We start from the raw sequence: 18,812 nt of genomic DNA, 5'->3' as shown, positions 1-18,812 counted from the left end.
AATCTCCGATCGAATCTCCGAGCTGACAATGTAAAAATATGTCTTTCTGCCCCTGAACAAGGCAGTTGACCCACTGTTCCCCGGTAGGCCGTCATTGTAAATAAGAATTTGTTCTTAACGGACTGTGCCTAGTTAAAACTTCTTATGGCTGCAATCCCGCTAACGGGATCGATATGACAACAGCCAGTGAAAGTGCAGGGCGCCAAATTCAAACAGAAATCTCATAATTAAAATTCCTCAAACATACATGTGTCTTATATCATTTTAAAGGTAATCTTGTTGTTAATCCCACCAAAGTGTCCAATTCCAAATATGCTTTTCAGCGAAAGCACTACAAACGATTATGTTAGGTCACCACCAAACCACAATAAGCACAGCCATTTTTCCAGCGAAATATAGCAGTCACAAAAAGCAGAAATAGACATAAAATGAATCACTAACCTTTGATGATCTTCATCAGATGACACTCATAGGACTTCATGTTACACAATACAAGCATGTTTTGTTTGATAAAGTTAATATTTATATAAAAAAATATGAGTTTACATTGGCGCGTTACATTCACTAGTTCCAAAAACATCAAGTGATTTTGCATAGCCACATCGTTTCAACAGAAATACTCATCATAAATGTAGATGATAATACAAGTTATACACATGGAATTATAGATATACCTCTCCTTAATGCAACCGCTATGTCAGATTTCAAAAAAACTTTACGGAAAAAGCAAACCATGCAATAATCTGAGACGGAGCTCAGAACAATAGTCAAATTAGCCGCCATGTTGGAGTCAACAGAAACCAGAAAATACATGATAAATGTTTCCTTACCTTTGATGAACTTCATCAGAATGCAGTCCTAGGAATCCCAGGTCCACAATAAATGCTTGATTTGTTCGATAATGTCCATTATTTATGTCCAATTAGCTACTTTGGTTAGCGTGTTTGGTAAACAATTCCAACGTCACAAAGCGTGTCCACTATAACGTGACGAAATGTCCAAACGTTCCGTTACAGTCAGTAGAAACATGTCAAACGATGTACTGAATCAATCTTTAGAATGTTGTTAACATACATCTTGAATAACGTTCCAACCGGAGAATTACATTGACTTCAGTTGAGAGATGGAACGCAGCTGCCTATCACGTGACATAATTCAAACAGTTTTAGAAACTTCAGAGTGTTTTCTATCCAATACTAATAATAATATGCAAATATTAGCAACTATGACAGAGGAGTAGGCCGTTTACTCTGGGCACCTCTGTGCACCTTTCATCCAAGCTACTCAATACTGCCCCTGCAGCCATAAGAAGTTCAATAAACATTATTATCCTTTTTAGGTTAATGATTGGACATTATTTTAAAACGTTTCATGTGTAAAACTGATTTGTTTGCTGATTTAATTCATCGCCATTACCGAAAATCAACAAAAGCATTAATATAGTGTTGATATAGTGTTGATGTAGTGATGTAGTGTTGATGTAGTGATGTAGTGTTGATGTAGTGTTGATGTAGTGATGTAGTGTTGATGTAGTGTTGATATAGTGTTGATGTAGTGATGTAGTGTTGATATAGTGATGTAGCGTTGATGTAGTGATGTAGTGTTGATATAGTGTTGATATAGTGATGTAGCGTTGATGTAGTGTTGATGTAGTGATGTAGTGTTGATGTAGTGATGTAGTGTTGATGTAGTGTTGATGTAGTGATGTAGCGTTGATGTAGTGTTGATGTAGTGATGTAGTGTTGATGTAGTGATGTAGTGTTGATATAGTGATATAGTGTTGATGTAGTGTTGATATAGTGATGTAGTGTTGATATAGTGATGTAGTGTTGATATAGTGATGTAGTGTTGATGTAGTGATGTAGTGTTGATATAGTGATGTAGTGTTGATGTAGTGTTGATATAGTGATGTAGCGTTGATGTAGTGTTGATATAGTGTTGATATAGTGATGTAGCGTTGATGTAGTGTTGATATAGTGATGTAGCGTTGATGTAGTGTTGATGTAGTGATGTAGTGTTGATGTAGTGATGTAGTGATGATATATTGATGATATAGTGATGATATAGTGATGATATAGTGTTGATAAAGTGATGATATGGTGTTGTAGTGTTGATATAGTGTTGTAGTGTTGATATAGTGTTGATATAGTGTTGATATAGTGTTGATGTAGTGATGATATAGTGTTGATATAGTGTTGATATAGTGTTGTAATGTTGATGTAGTGATGATATAGTGATGACATAGTGATGATAAAGTGATGATATAGTGATGATGTAGTGTTGATATAGTGATGTAGTATTGATGTAGTGTTGATATAGTGATGTAGTGTTGATGTAGTGTTGATATAGTGATGTAGTGTTGATGAAGTGTTGATGTAGTGTTGATATAGTGATATAGTGTTGATATAGTGATGTAGTGTTGATCTAGTGTTGATGTAGTGTTGATATAGTGATGATGTAGTGTTGATATAGTGATATAGTGTTGATATAGTGTTGATGTAGTGTTGATATAGTGATGATATAGTGTTGATGTAGTGTTTAAGTAGTGTTGATATAGTGTTGATGTAGTGTTTAATATAGTGTTGATATAGTGATGTAGAGTTGATGTAGTGTTGATATAGTGATGATATAGTGTTATAGTGATGTAGTGTTGATATAGTGATGTAGTGTTGATGTAGTGATGTAGTGTTTAATATAGTGTTGATATAGTGTTGTAGTGTTGATGTAGTGTTGATATAGTGATGTAGTGTTGATGTAGAGTTGATATAGTGTTTAATATAGTGTTTAATATAGTGTTGATATAGTGTTGATATAGTGTTGATAAAGTGATGATATGGTGTTGTAGTGTTGATATAGTGTTGTAGTGTTGATATAGTGTTGATATAGTGTTGATGTAGTGATGATATAGTGATGATATAGTGTTGATATAGTGTTGATATAGTGTTGTAATGTTGATGTAGTGATGATATAGTGATGACATAGTGATGATAAAGTGATGATATAGTGTTGATAAAGTGATGATATAGTGTTGATAGTGATGTAGTATTGATGTAGTGTTGATATAGTGATGTAGTGTTGATGTAGTGTTGATATAGTGATGTAGTGTTGATGAAGTGTTGATGTAGTGTTGATATAGTGATATAGTGTTGATATAGTGATGTAGTGTTGATCTAGTGTTGATGTAGTGTTGATATAGTGATGATGTAGTGTTGATATAGTGATATAGTGTTGATGTAGTGTTGATATAGTGATGATATAGTGTTGATGTAGTGTTTAAGTAGTGTTGATATAGTGTTGATGTAGTGTTGATGTAGTGTTTAATATAGTGTTGATATAGTGATGTAGAGTTGATGTAGTGTTGATATAGTGATGATATAGTGTTGATGTAGTGTTTAAGTAGTGTTGATATAGTGTTGATATAGTGTTATAGTGATGTAGTGTTGATATAGTGATGTAGTGTTGATGTAGTGATGTAGTGTTGATGTAGTGATGTAGTGTTTAATATAGTGTTGATATAGTGTTGTAGTGTTGATGTAGTGTTGATATAGTGATGTAGTGTTGATGTAGTGATGATATAGTGTTGATATAGTGTTGTAGTGTTGATGTAGTGTTGATATAGTGATGATATAGTGTTGATATAGTGTTGTAGTGTTGATGTAGTGTTGATATAGTGTTGTAGTGTTGATGTAGTGTTGATATAGTGTTGTAGTGTTGATGTAGTGTTGATATAGTGATGTGGAGTTGATATAGTGATGTAGTGTTGATGTAGTGTTGATGTGGTGTTGATGTAGTGATGTAGTGTTGATATAGTGTTGATATAGTGATGTAGTGTTGATATAGTGTTGATATAGTGATGTAGTGTTGATATAGTGTTGATATAGTGTTGATATAGTGATGTAGTGTTGATGTAGTGTTGATGTAGTGATGATATAGTGTTGATATAGTGATATAGTGATATAGTGTTGATGTAGTGTTGATATAGTGATGTAGTGTTGATATAGAGTTGATATAGTGATGTAGTGTTGATATAGTGTTGATATAGAGTTGATATAGTGTTGATTTAGTGTTGATATAGTGATGTAGTGTTGATATAGTGTTGATATAGTGATGTAGTGTTGATGTAGTGTTGATGTAGTGTTGATTTAGTGTTGATGTAGTGTTGATGTAGTGATGTAGTGTTGATATAGTGTTGATGTAGTGATGTAGTGTTGATATAGTGATGTAGTGTTGATATAGTGATGTAGTGTTGATATAGTGATGTAGTGTTGATATAGTGTTGATATAGTGTTGTAGTGTTGATGTAGTGTTGATGTAGTGCTGATATAGTGATGATGTAGTGTTGATGTAGAGTTTAATATAGTGTTGATATAGAGTTTAATATAGTGTTGATATAGAGTTGATATAGTGTTGATTTAGTGTTGATATAGTGATGTAGTGTTGATATAGTGTTGATATAGTGATGTAGTGTTGATGTAGTGTTGATGTAGTGTTGATGTAGTGTTGATGTAGTGATGATGTAGTGATGATGTAGTGATGATATAGTGTTGATATAGTGTTGATGTAGTGATGTAGTGTTGATAGTGTTGATGTAGTGATGTAGTGTTGATATAGTGATGTAGTGTTGATATAGTGATGTAGTGTTGATATAGTGATGTAGTGTTGATATAGTGTTGATATAGTGTTGATAGTGTTGATATAGTGATGTAGTGTTGATGTAGTGTTGATGTAGTGCTGATATAGTGATGATGTAGTGTTGATGTAGAGTTTAATATAGTGTTGATATAGAGTTTAATATAGTGTTGATATAGTGATGTAGAGCTGATGTAGTGTTGATGTAGTGTTGATATAGTGATGTAGTGTTGATATAGTGATGTAGTGTTGATATAGTGATGTAGTGTTGATATAGTGATGTAGTGTTGATATAGTGATGTAGTGTTGATATAGTGATGTAGTGTTGATATAGTGTTGATGTAGTGTTGATATAGTGATATAGTCTTGATGTAGAGTTTAATATAGTGTTGATGTAGAGTTTAATATAGTGTTGATATAGAGTTTAATATAGTGTTGATATAGTGATGTAGAGTTGATGTAGTGTTGATATAGTGATGTAGTGTTGATATAGTGATGTAGTGTTGATGTAGTGTTGATATAGAGTTTAATATAGTGTTGATGTAGTCACCTAAGTAATTTATCAGATAATATGTTACATTAATGGATTATCACTAAAGAACCTCATGTTATGTAAGATCTTGACTGGCTGTGACTCTGCTACAAGCACTAATTAGAGATTTTGTTGCATGAAAGGAACATTTAAACAATAACTTGTTTGTATTGCATTCAAGCACAAACAGATACCTACAAAAACATACACTTGGCCCGTGATTGTAAGAAAGATATGTCCGTTTTTAAAGTGGGAGTGTGACTGTTACCGCGTGACCTTTATCAAAGGCTCAGTGTCGTTATCCTCACAAGGGTAGGAAACAGGGGTTCTGATCATTTTAACCCATATCTATTTTCTTTTTTTTAATTATTAATTGTTTAACAAAATCTCTTTCTCTGAGCAATTGTATTATTATAATATAATTACCCAATTTTTTTGAGCACAGGCTTACAATATAGTATTATTTATTTTATACAGTATTTTTTCTCATCTTTATCAAACATGGCAAAACTGATGGACCCCACTGTACATAAAGTAAAGACAGCTAAGTCTGAGTTGGCACCCTAAATAGTGCACTTCTTAACCAGGAGTTCTAGGGTGTCGTTTCGAGCATAGCCTATGTCACAAAGACACTAAACAAGAACAAACCCATATTTCACTGAACCAAAAGTGCAGTGTGCAAAAATATAAAATAAAACCAGGTAAAGTAACGGTCTGTATTAAAGATAAGTGTTCCCTCTCCTCTCCTCCTTCCCTCCTTCCTCTCCTCCTTCTCTCTTTCTTCTCCTCCTTCCATCCTCTCCTTCTTCCATCCTCTCCTTCTTCCATCCTCTCCTCCTTCTATCCTCTCCACGTTTCTCCGCTCTTCCCTGCAGCTTGTGTCAAAGACAAATATTCTTTCTCTCCTCTCAGAGGTTCTCCCTGACCTCTGCCTTGTTCTTAATGACAGAGGAGAAGCGGACCAGTTTTATCTCCTTGGCATCCTGTCCTTTAGCGTCGTCCCAAACATACTCCGGTGACAGGAGCTTGGTGGGCTTGTTCCTCAACAGGTACCAATTCAGGTGACTCTCTTCCTGCCACACAGCCTCCACACCCATTGACTTATCCACCTAGAGGGAGGAAGGGGGTAGAGGAAGGGATGGGGTGGGGTGAGTACTGTACGTGAGTGACTAACCGTATGCCTGCGTGCGTAAGTACCTACCTCCAGGTGCTCCCTGCACGTCTTGGTCAGCCGGTGAATATCCTCTAACGCTCCTCCGAATATGTTGGCCTGGTAGTAGAAGTCTCCCTGGTCCAAGGGTATGTAGGCTGTGGAGATGGTCCTCCGCTCGTAGGGGTACTGGCTCCGGGGGTCCATGTAGAACCTTCAAAAACACAAGACAGTTTTGTATTGTTACTTCACCTTTTTTAACAACAAAAAAAAGACCCTTGAGGTTAGAAACCATCTTTGCGAAGTAGACCTGACAAGAGGTCAACAGGAAGTAGTCAGGATGTAGGCGTATACAATAAAAGAGTTGTCAACAACATTTTCCTCCATCAGAGTTTTAAATGAGTAAGTATCACCAGGGGTTTACGCTGGCCCTTTAAGTAAGTAAGTATTACCAGTGGTGGACGCTGGCCCTTTAAGTAAGTAAGTATTACCAGGGGTGGATGCTGGCCCTTTAAGTAAGTAAGTATTACCAGTGGTGGACGCTGGCCCTTTAAGTAAGTAAGTATTACCAGTGGTGGACGCTGGCCCTTTAAGTAAGTAAGTATTACCAGGGGTGGACGCTGGCCCTTTAAGTAAGTATTACCAAGGGGTGGATGCTGGCCCTTTAAGTAAGTAAGTATTACCAGGGGTGGATGCTGGCCCTTTAAGTAAGTAAGTATTACCAGGGGTGGACGCTGGCCCTTTAAGTAAGTATTACCAGGGGTGGATGCTGGCCCTTTAAGTAAGTATTACCAAGGGGTGGATGCTGGCCCTTTAAGTAAGTAAGTATTACCAGGGGTGGATGCTGGCCCTTTAAGTAAGTAAGTATTACCAGGGGTGGATGCTGGCCCTTTAAGTAAGTATTACCAGTGGTGGATGCTGGCCCTTTAAGTAAGTAAGTATTACCAGGGGTGGATGCTGGCCCTTTAAGTAAGTATTACCAGGGGTGGACGCTGGCCCTTTAAGTAAGTAAGTATTACCAGGGGTGGATGCTGGCCCTTTAAGTAAGTATTACCAGGAGTGGATGCTGGCCCTTTAAGTAAGTATTACCAGGGGTGGACGCTGGCCCTTTAAGTAAGTATTACCAGGGGTGGATGCTGGCTCTTTAAGTAAGTAAGTATTACCAGGGGTGGACGCTGGCCCTTTAAGTAAGTATTACCAGGAGTGGATGCTGGCCCTTTAAGTAAGTATTACCAGGGGTGGATGCTAGCCCTTTAAGTAAGTATTACCAGGGGTGGATGCTGGACCTTTAAGTAAGTAAGTATTACCAGGGGTGGACGCTGGCCCTTTAAGTAAGTATTACCAGGGGTGGACGCTGGCCCTTTAAGTAAGTATTACCAGGGGTGGACGCTAGCCCTTTAAGTAAGTATTACCAGTGGTGGATGCTGGCCCTTTAAGTAAGTAAGTATTACCAGTGGTGGACGCTGTCCCTTTAAGTAAGTAAGTATTACCAGGTGTGGATGCTGGCCCTTTAAGTAAGTATTACCAGGGGTGGATGCTGGCCCTTTAAGTAAGTATTACCAGGGGTGGATGCTAGCCCTTTAAGTAAGTATTACCAGGGGTGGATGCTGGCTCTTTAAGTAAGTATTACCAGGGGTGGATGCTAGCCCTTTAAGTAAGTATTACCAGGGGTGGATGCTGGTCCTTTAAGTAAGTATTACCAGGGGTAGATGCTAGCCCTTTAAGTAAGTATTACCAGGGGTGGACGCTAGCCCTTTAAGTAAGTATTACCAGGGGTGGACGCTAGCCCTTTAAGTAAGTATTACCAGGGGTGGACGCTAGCCCTTTAAGTAAGTATTACCAGGGGTGGATGCTAGCCCTTTAAGTAAGTATTACCAGGGGTGGACGCTAGCCCTTTAAGTAAGTATTACCAGGGGTGGACGCTGGCCCTTTAAGTAAGTAAGTATTACCAGGGGTGGACGCTGGCCCTTTAAGTAAGTATTACCAGGGGTGGACGCTGGCCCTTTAAGTAAGTATTACCAGGGGTGGATGCTAGCCCTTTAAGTAAGTAAGTATTACCAGGGGTGGATGCTGGCCCTTTAAGTAAGTATTACCAGGGGTGGACGCTAGCCCTTTAAGTAAGTATTACCAGGGGTGGATGCTGGCCCTTTAAGTAAGTATTACCAGGGGTGGATGCTAGCCCTTTAAGTAAGTATTACCAGGGGTGGATGCTGGCTCTTTAAGTAAGTATTACCAGGGGTGGATGCTGGTCCTTTAAGTAAGTATTACCAGGGGTGGATGCTGGTCCTTTAAGTAAGTATTACCAGGGGTAGATGCTAGCCCTTTAAGTAAGTATTACCAGGGGTGGACGCTAGCCCTTTAAGTAAGTATTACCAGGGGTGGATGCTGGCCCTTTAAGTAAGTATTACCAGGGGTGGACGCTGGCCCTTTAAGTAAGTAAGTATTACCAGGGGTGGACGCTGGCCCTTTAAGTAAGTATTACCAGGGGTGGATGCTAGCCCTTTAAGTAAGTAAGTATTACCAGGGGTGGATGCTGGCCCTTTAAGTAAGTATTACCAGGAGTGGATGCTGGCCCTTTAAGTAAGTATTACCAGGGGTGGATGCTGGCCCTTTAAGTAAGTAAGTATTACCAGGGGTGGACGCTGGCTCTTTAAGTAAGTAAGTATTACTAGGGGTGGACGCTGGCCCTTTAAGTAAGTATTACCAGGGGTGGATGCTAGCCCTTTAAGTAAGTATTACCAGGGGTGGATGCTGGCCCTTTAAGTAAGTAAGTATTACCAGGGGTGGACGCTGGCCCTTTAAGTAAGTAAGTATTACCAGGGGTGGATGCTGGCCCTTTAAGTAAGTATTACCAGGGGTGGACGCTGGCCCTTTAAGTAAGTATTACCAGGGGTGGATGCTGGCCCTTTAAGTAAGTAAGTATTACCAGGGGTGGATGCTGGCCCTTTAAGTAAGAAATAATTACCAGGGGTGGATGGCGGCCACCAGTCTCCCCAGAGCTTCGGGCCCCACACGGCCGTGGAACCTCATGTCTACGTCCAGGCAGAATATGTAGTTCGCCCCCCGGTGGATGTGATCCTTAATGGCAGTCTGCTCCCAAATACATGATTGGTGGATGTTCAGTAGATATTAAATCAACCAATCAAATAAAACTTTGTCCTCAGATGGAAATGTTGTTTGTAGGGCAGGGCTAACATGATAAAAATACACAAAGTCCATAAAGTCTACTGTCAACAACATTTCAACTATCTAGTATGCACTAACCCAATATGCATATCATCCTAACTTAACCTTAAACCTAACCCTAAACCTAAACTAAACCTACCTCTAAACCTAACCCTAAACCTATCCCTAAACTAAACCCTATCACTAACCCAATATGCATATCATCCTAACTTAACCTTAAACCTAACCCTATCCCTAGTCTAAACCTAACCCTATCCCTATCCCTAAATCTATCCCTAATCTAAACCTAACCTTATCACTAACCCAATATGCATATCATCCTAACTTAACCTTAAACCTAACCCTAAACTAAACCTAACCCTATCCCTAAACTAAACCTAACCCTAACCCTAAACTAAACCTAACCTATCCCTAACCCTAAACTAAACCTATCCCTATCCCTAAACCTATCACTAACCCAATAGGCATACCATCCTAACCCTATCCCTATCCCTATCCCTAAACTAAACCTATCCCTAACCCTAAACTAAACCTAACCTATCCCTAACCCTAAACTAAACCTATCCCTATACCTAACCCTAACCATATCACTAACCCAATAGGCATACCATCCTAACCCTAGCCCTATCCCTATCCCTAAACTAAACCTATCCCTAAACTAAACCTAACTTATCCCTAACCCTAAACTAAACCTATCCCTATCCCTATCCCTATCCCTATCCCTAACCCTATCCCTATCCCTAACCCTATCCCTATCCCTAACCCTAAACTAAACCTATCCCTATCCCTAACCCTAACCCTATCCCTAAACTAAACCTAACCCTAACCCTATCCCTATCCCTAACCCTATCCCTAAACTAAACCTAACCCTAACCCTATCCCTAAACCTAACCCTATCCCTATCCCTATCCCTATCCCTAACCATATCCCTAACCGTTGCCTAAACGTTACAACTGATAGTTTGTTGACAGTTTGGAGCATGTGTAGATCATGTATAGTATTTCTATAGCTACTGTACTGAGAGAAGAGCTTGTTAGTAAGCATTTCATTCTACTATGTACAGTATGCTGTATCCTGAAAATAAACTTTAATTCAAATGTGATAACGATGTAATATATTATTTATAATAACCTGGATGAGCTCCATGCGGCGGAGGGATATCTCCTGCCAGCGGTCGAACTTCGGCACCCTCACAATGCTGAGCAGTCTGCCGACACCCAGAGTCACGTTGTCGGGCACGTCGCCGGGCAGGTCGGTGAACACGTAGTAATGCACGTCCAGTCCCACCTGGAATCACATGGGATGGACTTTATCGATTTCAATTTAAAAGGATTTAAAACCAATTGAATGGACTTTCTATCGGTTTGAATTAAAAGGATTCATATGAACTGATTTAAACCAAATTGAATTAAGTATTTGGACCAATGAATAAGATCACATGGGCAGGGTGGACCTAGTCCTAGAGTAGTCTTTATAAATACAAGCCCAGAATGTTCCTTTAATGAGTAATCCCTTCATAAATACAAGCCCAGAATGTTCCTTTAATGAGTAATCCCTTCATAAATACGGGCCCAGAATGTTCCTTTAATGAGTTATCTTTATAAATACGGGCCCAGAATGTTCCTTTAATGAGTAATCCCTTCATAAATACGGGCCCAGAATGTTCCTTTAATGAGTTATCTTTATAAATACGGGCCCAGAATGTTCCTTTAATGAGTAATCCCTTCATAAATACGGGCCCAGAATATTCCTTTAATGAGTAATCCCTGGACCTTCTTTAGACTATAACAGTCAATCCATTTGATAGACAGTTCCGGATTCTCACCATGAAGTGCTTCTCGGCTGACTCTAAGAAGTCCCGGAGAAAACGAGTGTATCTGCAAGGACGAACAGAGACGAAAAACAAGTATGTGAAACGACAGAACTAAAACAGGTATTACATCTTCCAACGATGGATAGGGGGGAAAATGAGGAGATGCATCTGTGTGACAGATTCAGATATGTATTAATTACAGGGATCTGGAGAAAAGAAGAATGTGAAATGTTCAGGTATAGCACAAGCAAGTGAAAATGTTTACGTATAAGACAGTTTGACAAGACAATCTGAATTAAACATGAGATTGCATTAAATCCGGAAATATGACGCAAAAGGATTGATATAAGGCTATAGTGTGAATCCTAAATGGCACCTTATTACCTACTATAGACAACTACTTTTAACCAGGGCCCCTATGAGGTAGAGTAAAGTAGTGCACTATACAGGAACAAGGTGCCCAGTGTAGCATATGGTTATCTGTGAAACTCACTGCTCAGCCCGAAGGGTCCCCCACTTGCGCTGCCGAATAGCTAGCTTTCAGTGGCGCGACGGAGTCAGACACTTCAGTAAAAGGAAGGGAGATACCTAGTCAGTTGTACAACTGAATGTATTCAACTGAAATGTGTCTTCCGCATTTAACCCAACCCCTCTGAATCAGAGCGGTGTGGAGGGGGGGGGGGGGGGGGGGGGGGGCTGCCTTAATCGACATCCACTTCTTCGACGCCCGGGAAACAGTGGGTTAATCGCCTTGCTCAGAATGACAGAATTTTACCTTGTTAGCTCGGGGATTCTCGTGTGTTTGTGAGGCAGAGGTTCTGAGTTCGAGCCTCGCTATGAGCCAAATCAGTGGGGGACCGATACTCATTAACCAAGCAGCAAGACATCCTTAACACCAGTTGAGACACAAAAATAGTCCCCCCATGATAAGGTTTTGAATAACGCAGACATTTCTTTTGGGCCCGAGAGGCCGCAAAATGTGCATAAAAGGTGGCACATGCACACAGGAAGTAGTGGTGGGCCGTCAGGGCCTGCAAGGCCTTCTCTGCTGGCCTAAACATCATCAGAATATAAAAAAAATTTAAAATAATTTCCCACAAATATGTATTAAATTATTCCCCAGAGTAAGAGTTATACTCTTCATTTCATAGCTTTCCTCTTCGTTGCACTGCTTCCAGCCCCAGGTTGAGATTTGGAGGGCTGGTCTTTATGTTAGATCTTTTATCCAATCATATTCAGCCATCATGTGTTGCCAGGGGTCTAAAATCTGCCCTCAGGCCTTCAGAATCAACAGTGCGGGCGCTTGTAGCTTATAGTGAATGGAAATGAAAATTTAGTGTCAACCAATCAGCTTTAGAGTTGGCTATTGTACGCCTGCTGGCTGGCTCCAGTGTTACACAGGAGCCAGCTAGCAGGCGTAGTGCGTGCACGTCTTTTGATTGGATTACCAATATTGAGAGGCAGGTCCTATGGAGATCTAGGAAACTGAATTTGATAAACGAATTAATTTGCGTACTACTAAGCTGTTTTTTCAACTCACAATGGCGGAAGGAGGAGAAGATATCGATTTGGTCGAGGATATAATTATAACGCCATTCTCAAGACAAACTTTTCAAGAAAAGTTAGACATTGTAAGGAGAGGTCGCCCGACGCCACAAAGCCTGTCACAGGGCTTCGTTCGCTCGCCACTTTCAAAGTTTCAACTACGAGCGCTGTCAATGGCTCACAGGCTCCTTGGCTCCGAGAAGCACTGCAAACTGTACTGCTGGGAATGCCTATTATTTGCAAGTGATCGATTTGGTGTTTGGAGCCACACTGGCTTTGCAAACTTGAGTTGTCTAACCAAGGCAGCAACGAGACACCAAAGTACGGCTGGGCACTAACAAGCAATGGTGCTTTTGAAAACTTTTGGGGACACCGGAGTGGATCTACAGCTCAAAGAACAAGCGCGCAGGGCAACGGAGCTGCACAATGAAAAGGTGAAGGGAAATATTGAAAAGACTCATTGATTGTGTCATGTTTTTGGGTAAACACTGTTTACCCAAAAATGTCAATTTGTCAATTTCAAGGTGACGCAACGCCTGGTTATACTGCGTTTCTGTCTAAATGTATAGTGTCTAGAGCCATGGCATCATAATGATGGTAATAAGAGGTGGATTAATTCGGGTGGGACTGTGTAGGACCTCACTGAAGGCCCAGGCCCCAGGCCCAGCGTTTCTGTCTAAATGTATAGTGTCTAGAGCCATGGCATCATAATGATGGTAATAAGAGGTGGATTAATTCGGGTGGGACTGTGTAGTACCTCACTGAAGGCCCAGGCCCCAGGCCCACGGCACGCCACTGACAGGAAGTGGTGTAAACCACTGCCTTTGCAACAGGTTACTACACATGGAGTCTATGACTTACTTCCCTACGGCGAACACAGTGGTAGCGATGGTGAGGTTTTGGGACATAAAGGCCTCGTCTATGACCTCGGGGTCAAAGGTCCCCTCCCAGACTATAGGAGCCAGCCACGGGGTTACAGTCAGCACGTCAGTCCTCCTGAAGAAGGAAGAATGACAAAGGAAGAAGGAAGAATGAGAAAGGAAGGAGAAGGAAGAAGGAGAAAGGAGATGGAGAAGGAGTAGAAAGTAGGATAAAGGAGAAGGAGATGGAAGAGGAAGTAGAAAAGGAAGAAGAAGGAAGAAAGAAGAACAAATAAAGAGAAGGGAGTAGGAGAAAGTAGAAGGAGAAAGGAGATGGAAGAACGAGAAAGGAGAAGGATAAAGGGAGAAGGTGGTACGAGAAAGGAAGTGCGGGAAAGGAGAAGGATAAAGGGAGAAGGTGGTACGAGAAAGGAAGTGCGAGAAAGGAGAAGGATAAAGGGAGAAGGTGGTACGAGAAAGGAAGTGCGAGAAAGGAGAAGGATAAAGGGAGAAGGTGGTACGAGAAAGGAAGTGCGAGAAAGGAGAAGGATAAAGGGAGAAGGTGGTACGAGAAAGGAAGTGCGAGAAAGGAGAAGGATAAAGGGAGAAGGTGGTACGAGAAAGGAAGTGCGAGAAAGGAGAAGGATAAAGGGAGAAGGTGGTACGAGAAAGGAAGTGCGAGAAAGGAGAAGGATAAAGGGAGAAGGTGGTACGAGAAAGGAAGTGCGAGAAAGGAGAAGGATAAAGGGAGAAGGTGGTACGAGAAAGGAGAAGGATAAAGGGAGAAGGAAGTACGAGAAAGGAAGTGCGAGAAAGGAGAAGGGAAGAAGGAGGAGGAGAAAGGAAGAAGGAAGAACAACTTTTTTTTACCAGCCACGGAGTCGGCACTTCAGTCCTCCTGAATAATAATAATTATAATAAACAATAACGCACATTTTTATTTTCAGAACATAATCATCAAGATAATCATCAAGAATCCGCTAGATAATCATCAAGGTAATCAAGATAAACAGCCATTAGTGGTAAACACTATGAGACATTATAGGTATGTACTTCATAGAACGTGTTTACCATAATGGTATAATAGAATATAGAGTAGAATAATAGAATAAACCACTATTGAAATTCTGTTATCTGCATTTTGCTGCCACTTACACTGGTTCCATCAGTTTGGCTTGCTTGCGTTGTAATCTGAAAAACAGTGGGAGCAGGTTAATTCTTGCCACTATAGGGGGTGCTGTTTTCGCATTAGCATAATTTCCTCTACAGATTAAACTGCCTCTTATTCAATTATTGCTCTTACATATGCATATAATTAATACCATTGGATAGAAAACAATCTATAGTTTCTAAAACCGTTTCAATTTTGTCTCTGAGTTAAACAGAAGTCATTTGACAGCACTTTCCCTGACCAAGAAGAAGAATGCAAGATGTGTATGCTCGCTTCAACGCTCTGCCTATATATGGTCACGCCACCTATGACCCGAAACACACTTCATTCGTCTTCCTCTGGGTGTCAAGAGGACGTCAGAGGAGAAATTTTTTGTTTACCTTGTACTGACGTGAAATAAGACCTATTTCTTTGGCGTGACCGACAACTTCCGGTTCTCTGACTCGCGCTATTTGGAGGTGCGATTGTCTACTGTTTTGCTGCCGTTACGGATGAAAACTATCTCCGTCTCGAAGTTTGTTTGATACATGTGACCATATCATCTTAATGTATGTTTTTTCAATATAGTTTAATCAGATTATTTGAATTTTTTCGGGAGTTTTGCCGTGTTCCGTTCTGTGACTTTTTTTTACTTTGGCCAGTCGACCAGTACATATGCTAAATGAAGAGGGAAAGTTGCCATTATGAATGGATTGAACGACTCATCAGGACTAAGGACACATTGATCAACATTCTGATGAAAGATCAGCAATAGTAAGACCCAATTTACGATGTTATTTCATATATCTGTCATGCATGTGAACTGGTCGCGGGCGCCCAGCTGGTTCTGGCTGGCGTGGCTATGCTAATTTAGCGCTACATTTTGTTTTCGCTATAAAACATTTAATAAATCTGAAATATTGTTTGGATTCACCAGATGTTGGGCTTTCAATATCTGTACGCTGTGTATTTTTCTGAAATGTTTTAAGATAAGTAATTAGTTATATGACGTTGGTCTCTGTAATTGTTCTGGCTGCGTCAGCACTATTTCAGATTGCAGCTGCAATGTAGAACTGTGATTTATACCTGAAAAATGCACATTTTTCAAAAAAAAACTATGCTATACCATAAATATGTTATCAGACTGTCATCTTATGAAGTTGTTTCTTGGTTGTTGGCTATATATATTTTTATTTAGTCGAATTAGTGATAGCTACTGACGCAGGAAAAAACTGTTGGAGTAAAAAAATTGTGTCTTATGCTAACGTGGTTAGCTAATAGATTTACATATTGTGTCTTCCCTGTAAAACATTTTAAAAATCTGAAATGGTGGCTTTATTCACAAGATCTGTATCTTTCATCTGGTGTCTTGGACTTGTGATTTAATGATATTTAGATGCTACAATTTACTTGTGACGCTATGCTAGCTATGCTACTCAGTGGGGGGGGAGTGGGGGGTGATCCCGGATCCGGGTTGGTGACTCGTTAAAGGTTAACTGATACTGAGATAATGATGTATTTTGTTCAAGGCTAAGACTTGCTTGGGTTACCCAGTTTGTTTGTGACATCATGTCACTCCTTCATGTTTGGATTCAAAAGGTGGTGGCATGGTGGCACAAACTGATCTGGGACCAGGCTACACTTGGTTGAGTCATTATTTTAAAAAATAGATTAAAATAGTAAAAGATAAGATCACTTTATTGGTCAATTGCACACAAGGTCCACCAAAATTTTGACTTCCACTTTTAACCCAACCCCTCGAAAGGACGCACATACATAAGCTCGTCGAACATCTCATTCCAAAATCATGGGCATTAATATGGAGTTGGTTCCCCCTTTGCTGCTATAACAGCCTCCACTCTTCTGGAAGGCTTTCCACTAGATGTTGGAACATTGCTGCGGGGACTTGCTTCCGTTCAGCCACAAGAGCATTAGTGAGGTCGAGGACTGATGTTGGGCGATTAAGCCTGGCTTGCAGTCGGCATTCCAATTAATCCCAAAGGTGTTCAATGGGGTTGAAGTCAGGGCAATGTGCAGGCCAGTCAAGTTCTTCCACACCAATCTAGACAAACGATTTCTGTATGGACCTCACTTTGTGCACGGAGGCATTGTCATACTGAAATAGAAAAGGGACTTCCCCAAACTGTTGCCACAAAGTTGGAAGCACAGAATCATCTAGAATGTCATTGTATGCTGTAGATTTCCCTTCACTGGAACTAAGGGGCCTAGCCGGAACCATGAAAAACAACCCCATACCATTATTCCTCCTCCACCAAACTTTACAGTTGGCACTACATTCGGGCAGATAGCGTTTTCCTGGCATCCGCCAAACCCAGTTTCGTCTGTAAGACTGCCAGATGGTGAAGCGTGATTCATCACTCCAGAGAACAGGTTTCCACTGCTCCGTAGTCCAATGGTGGAGAGCTTTACACCACTCCAGCCGACGCTTGACATTGCGCATGGTGATCTTAGGCTTGTGTGTGGCTGCTCAGCCATGGAAACCCATTTCATGAAGGTCCTGACAAACACTTCTTGTGCTGATGTTGCTTCTAGAGACAGTTTGGAACTCGGTAGTGAGTGTTGCAATCGAGGACAGACGATTTTTTTTACGCGTTACGCAGTTCTGCACTCGGCGGTCCCGTTCTGTGAGTTTGTGTGGCCTACCACTTTGCAGCTGAACCGTTGTTGCTCCTAGACGTTTCCACTTCACAATAACAGCACTTACAGTTGACCGGGGAAATTCTAGCAGGGTATTAAGTTGACGAACTGACTTGTTGGAAAGGTGGCATCATATGACGGTGTCACGTTGAAGGTCACTGGGCTCTTCAGTAAGGCCATTCTACTGCCAATGTTCGACTATGGAGATTGCATGGCTGTGTGCAATAGCTGAATCCACTCATTTGAAGGGTTTTCCACATTTTTTTTGTATATATAGTTTACATGGAGGTTTTGGAGAGGTGCGGGGGGCTGCCACACCAGTATAGTACGGATACCCACACGTACTCGCTCACCTGTGATTCAGCACAACCTGGTGATGCACCTGGCTGACAGATGAGAAGGAAAAGAGTGAGATGTAACAGAGATAATTATCTTACATTTGATACCTGTCAAAGCACCTGTCCAAGCAGAAACACCTGAGTGGAGTATCCAGTTCGTAGTTAAGTCATCTCGGTATTATCTACTGGTCTTATGTGATATATATAAAAGCCATTTAGCAGACACGTTTATCCAAAGCAATTTAGTCATGCATTATAGTGGAAATTACAATATTGTTATAATGCTATTATTGAATAAAATTGTTGTTTTATGCAATAGAATAAAGGGGTTGTTAGAATGCTCATCTGTGTGTGTTCTACTGAGGATGGGCCTCTTTGGGTGTTACCGCATTCCAGAGCAACTCAGCCACACAGGTGCACCACTAAGTAGTGTCCCAAATACCGTCTTGTCCCTATTTTGTAAAGGAGTGTAGTACATAAGGAATCGGGTGACAATTGGGCCTATTCATAGTCATTCGTCACACCACAGGATCACCTTTCACGTCATCCAATAATTCACAACCTGCCAAACAATGACGTTGTGAAAACCAAACACAGAATTCTGGGAAGAGGCCAGAAAAAACACCAGTTTATCCTGTTCACTACACAAATAAGACATAAAAACACAGCATCAAGCCAGTTTCCCCTTTAACCCAGCCTTAGCCACACCGTACAGTACAGCTTTCAACCAGCATGAGACAATGTTTTCTTACTTGAGAGACACGGATGCACAGTACGAGAAGACGAACCTTAGTTGAGAGGAGAATATACAATTATATAAAATCAATAACAACAATGATGCTTAAATTTTTTTTTTTTTAAAGACGATAATATAAAACTCAAAGATCCCACATTTCGGCTGCAGCTTCTCAGACGTCCTTACCAGCAGATTCCCCCCGCCATTACTAAAGA

General features: G+C 40.5%; 1 protein-coding gene across 1 annotated transcript; it reads right to left on the bottom strand.

Annotated features, from left to right (window-relative positions):
• Positions 1-5,981: 5,981 nt before the first annotated feature.
• On the bottom strand, positions 5,982-13,865 carry LOC120056744 (globoside alpha-1,3-N-acetylgalactosaminyltransferase 1-like; the record flags this gene model as incomplete). The annotated part of the gene is made up of 6 exons (XM_039004951.1): positions 5,982-6,270; positions 6,363-6,525; positions 9,277-9,401; positions 10,629-10,784; positions 11,323-11,374; positions 13,717-13,865. Coding segments are annotated over 6 exons (846 nt in total), but the record flags the coding sequence as incomplete, so codon positions are not given.
• Between the last annotated feature and the right edge of the window lie 4,947 nt (positions 13,866-18,812).

Source organism: Salvelinus namaycush, chromosome 12 (assembly GCF_016432855.1).
Source record: "Salvelinus namaycush isolate Seneca chromosome 12, SaNama_1.0, whole genome shotgun sequence".
Lineage (NCBI taxonomy): Eukaryota > Metazoa > Chordata > Actinopteri > Salmoniformes > Salmonidae > Salvelinus > Salvelinus namaycush.
This window is presented reverse-complemented; position numbering and strand designations above follow the sequence as displayed.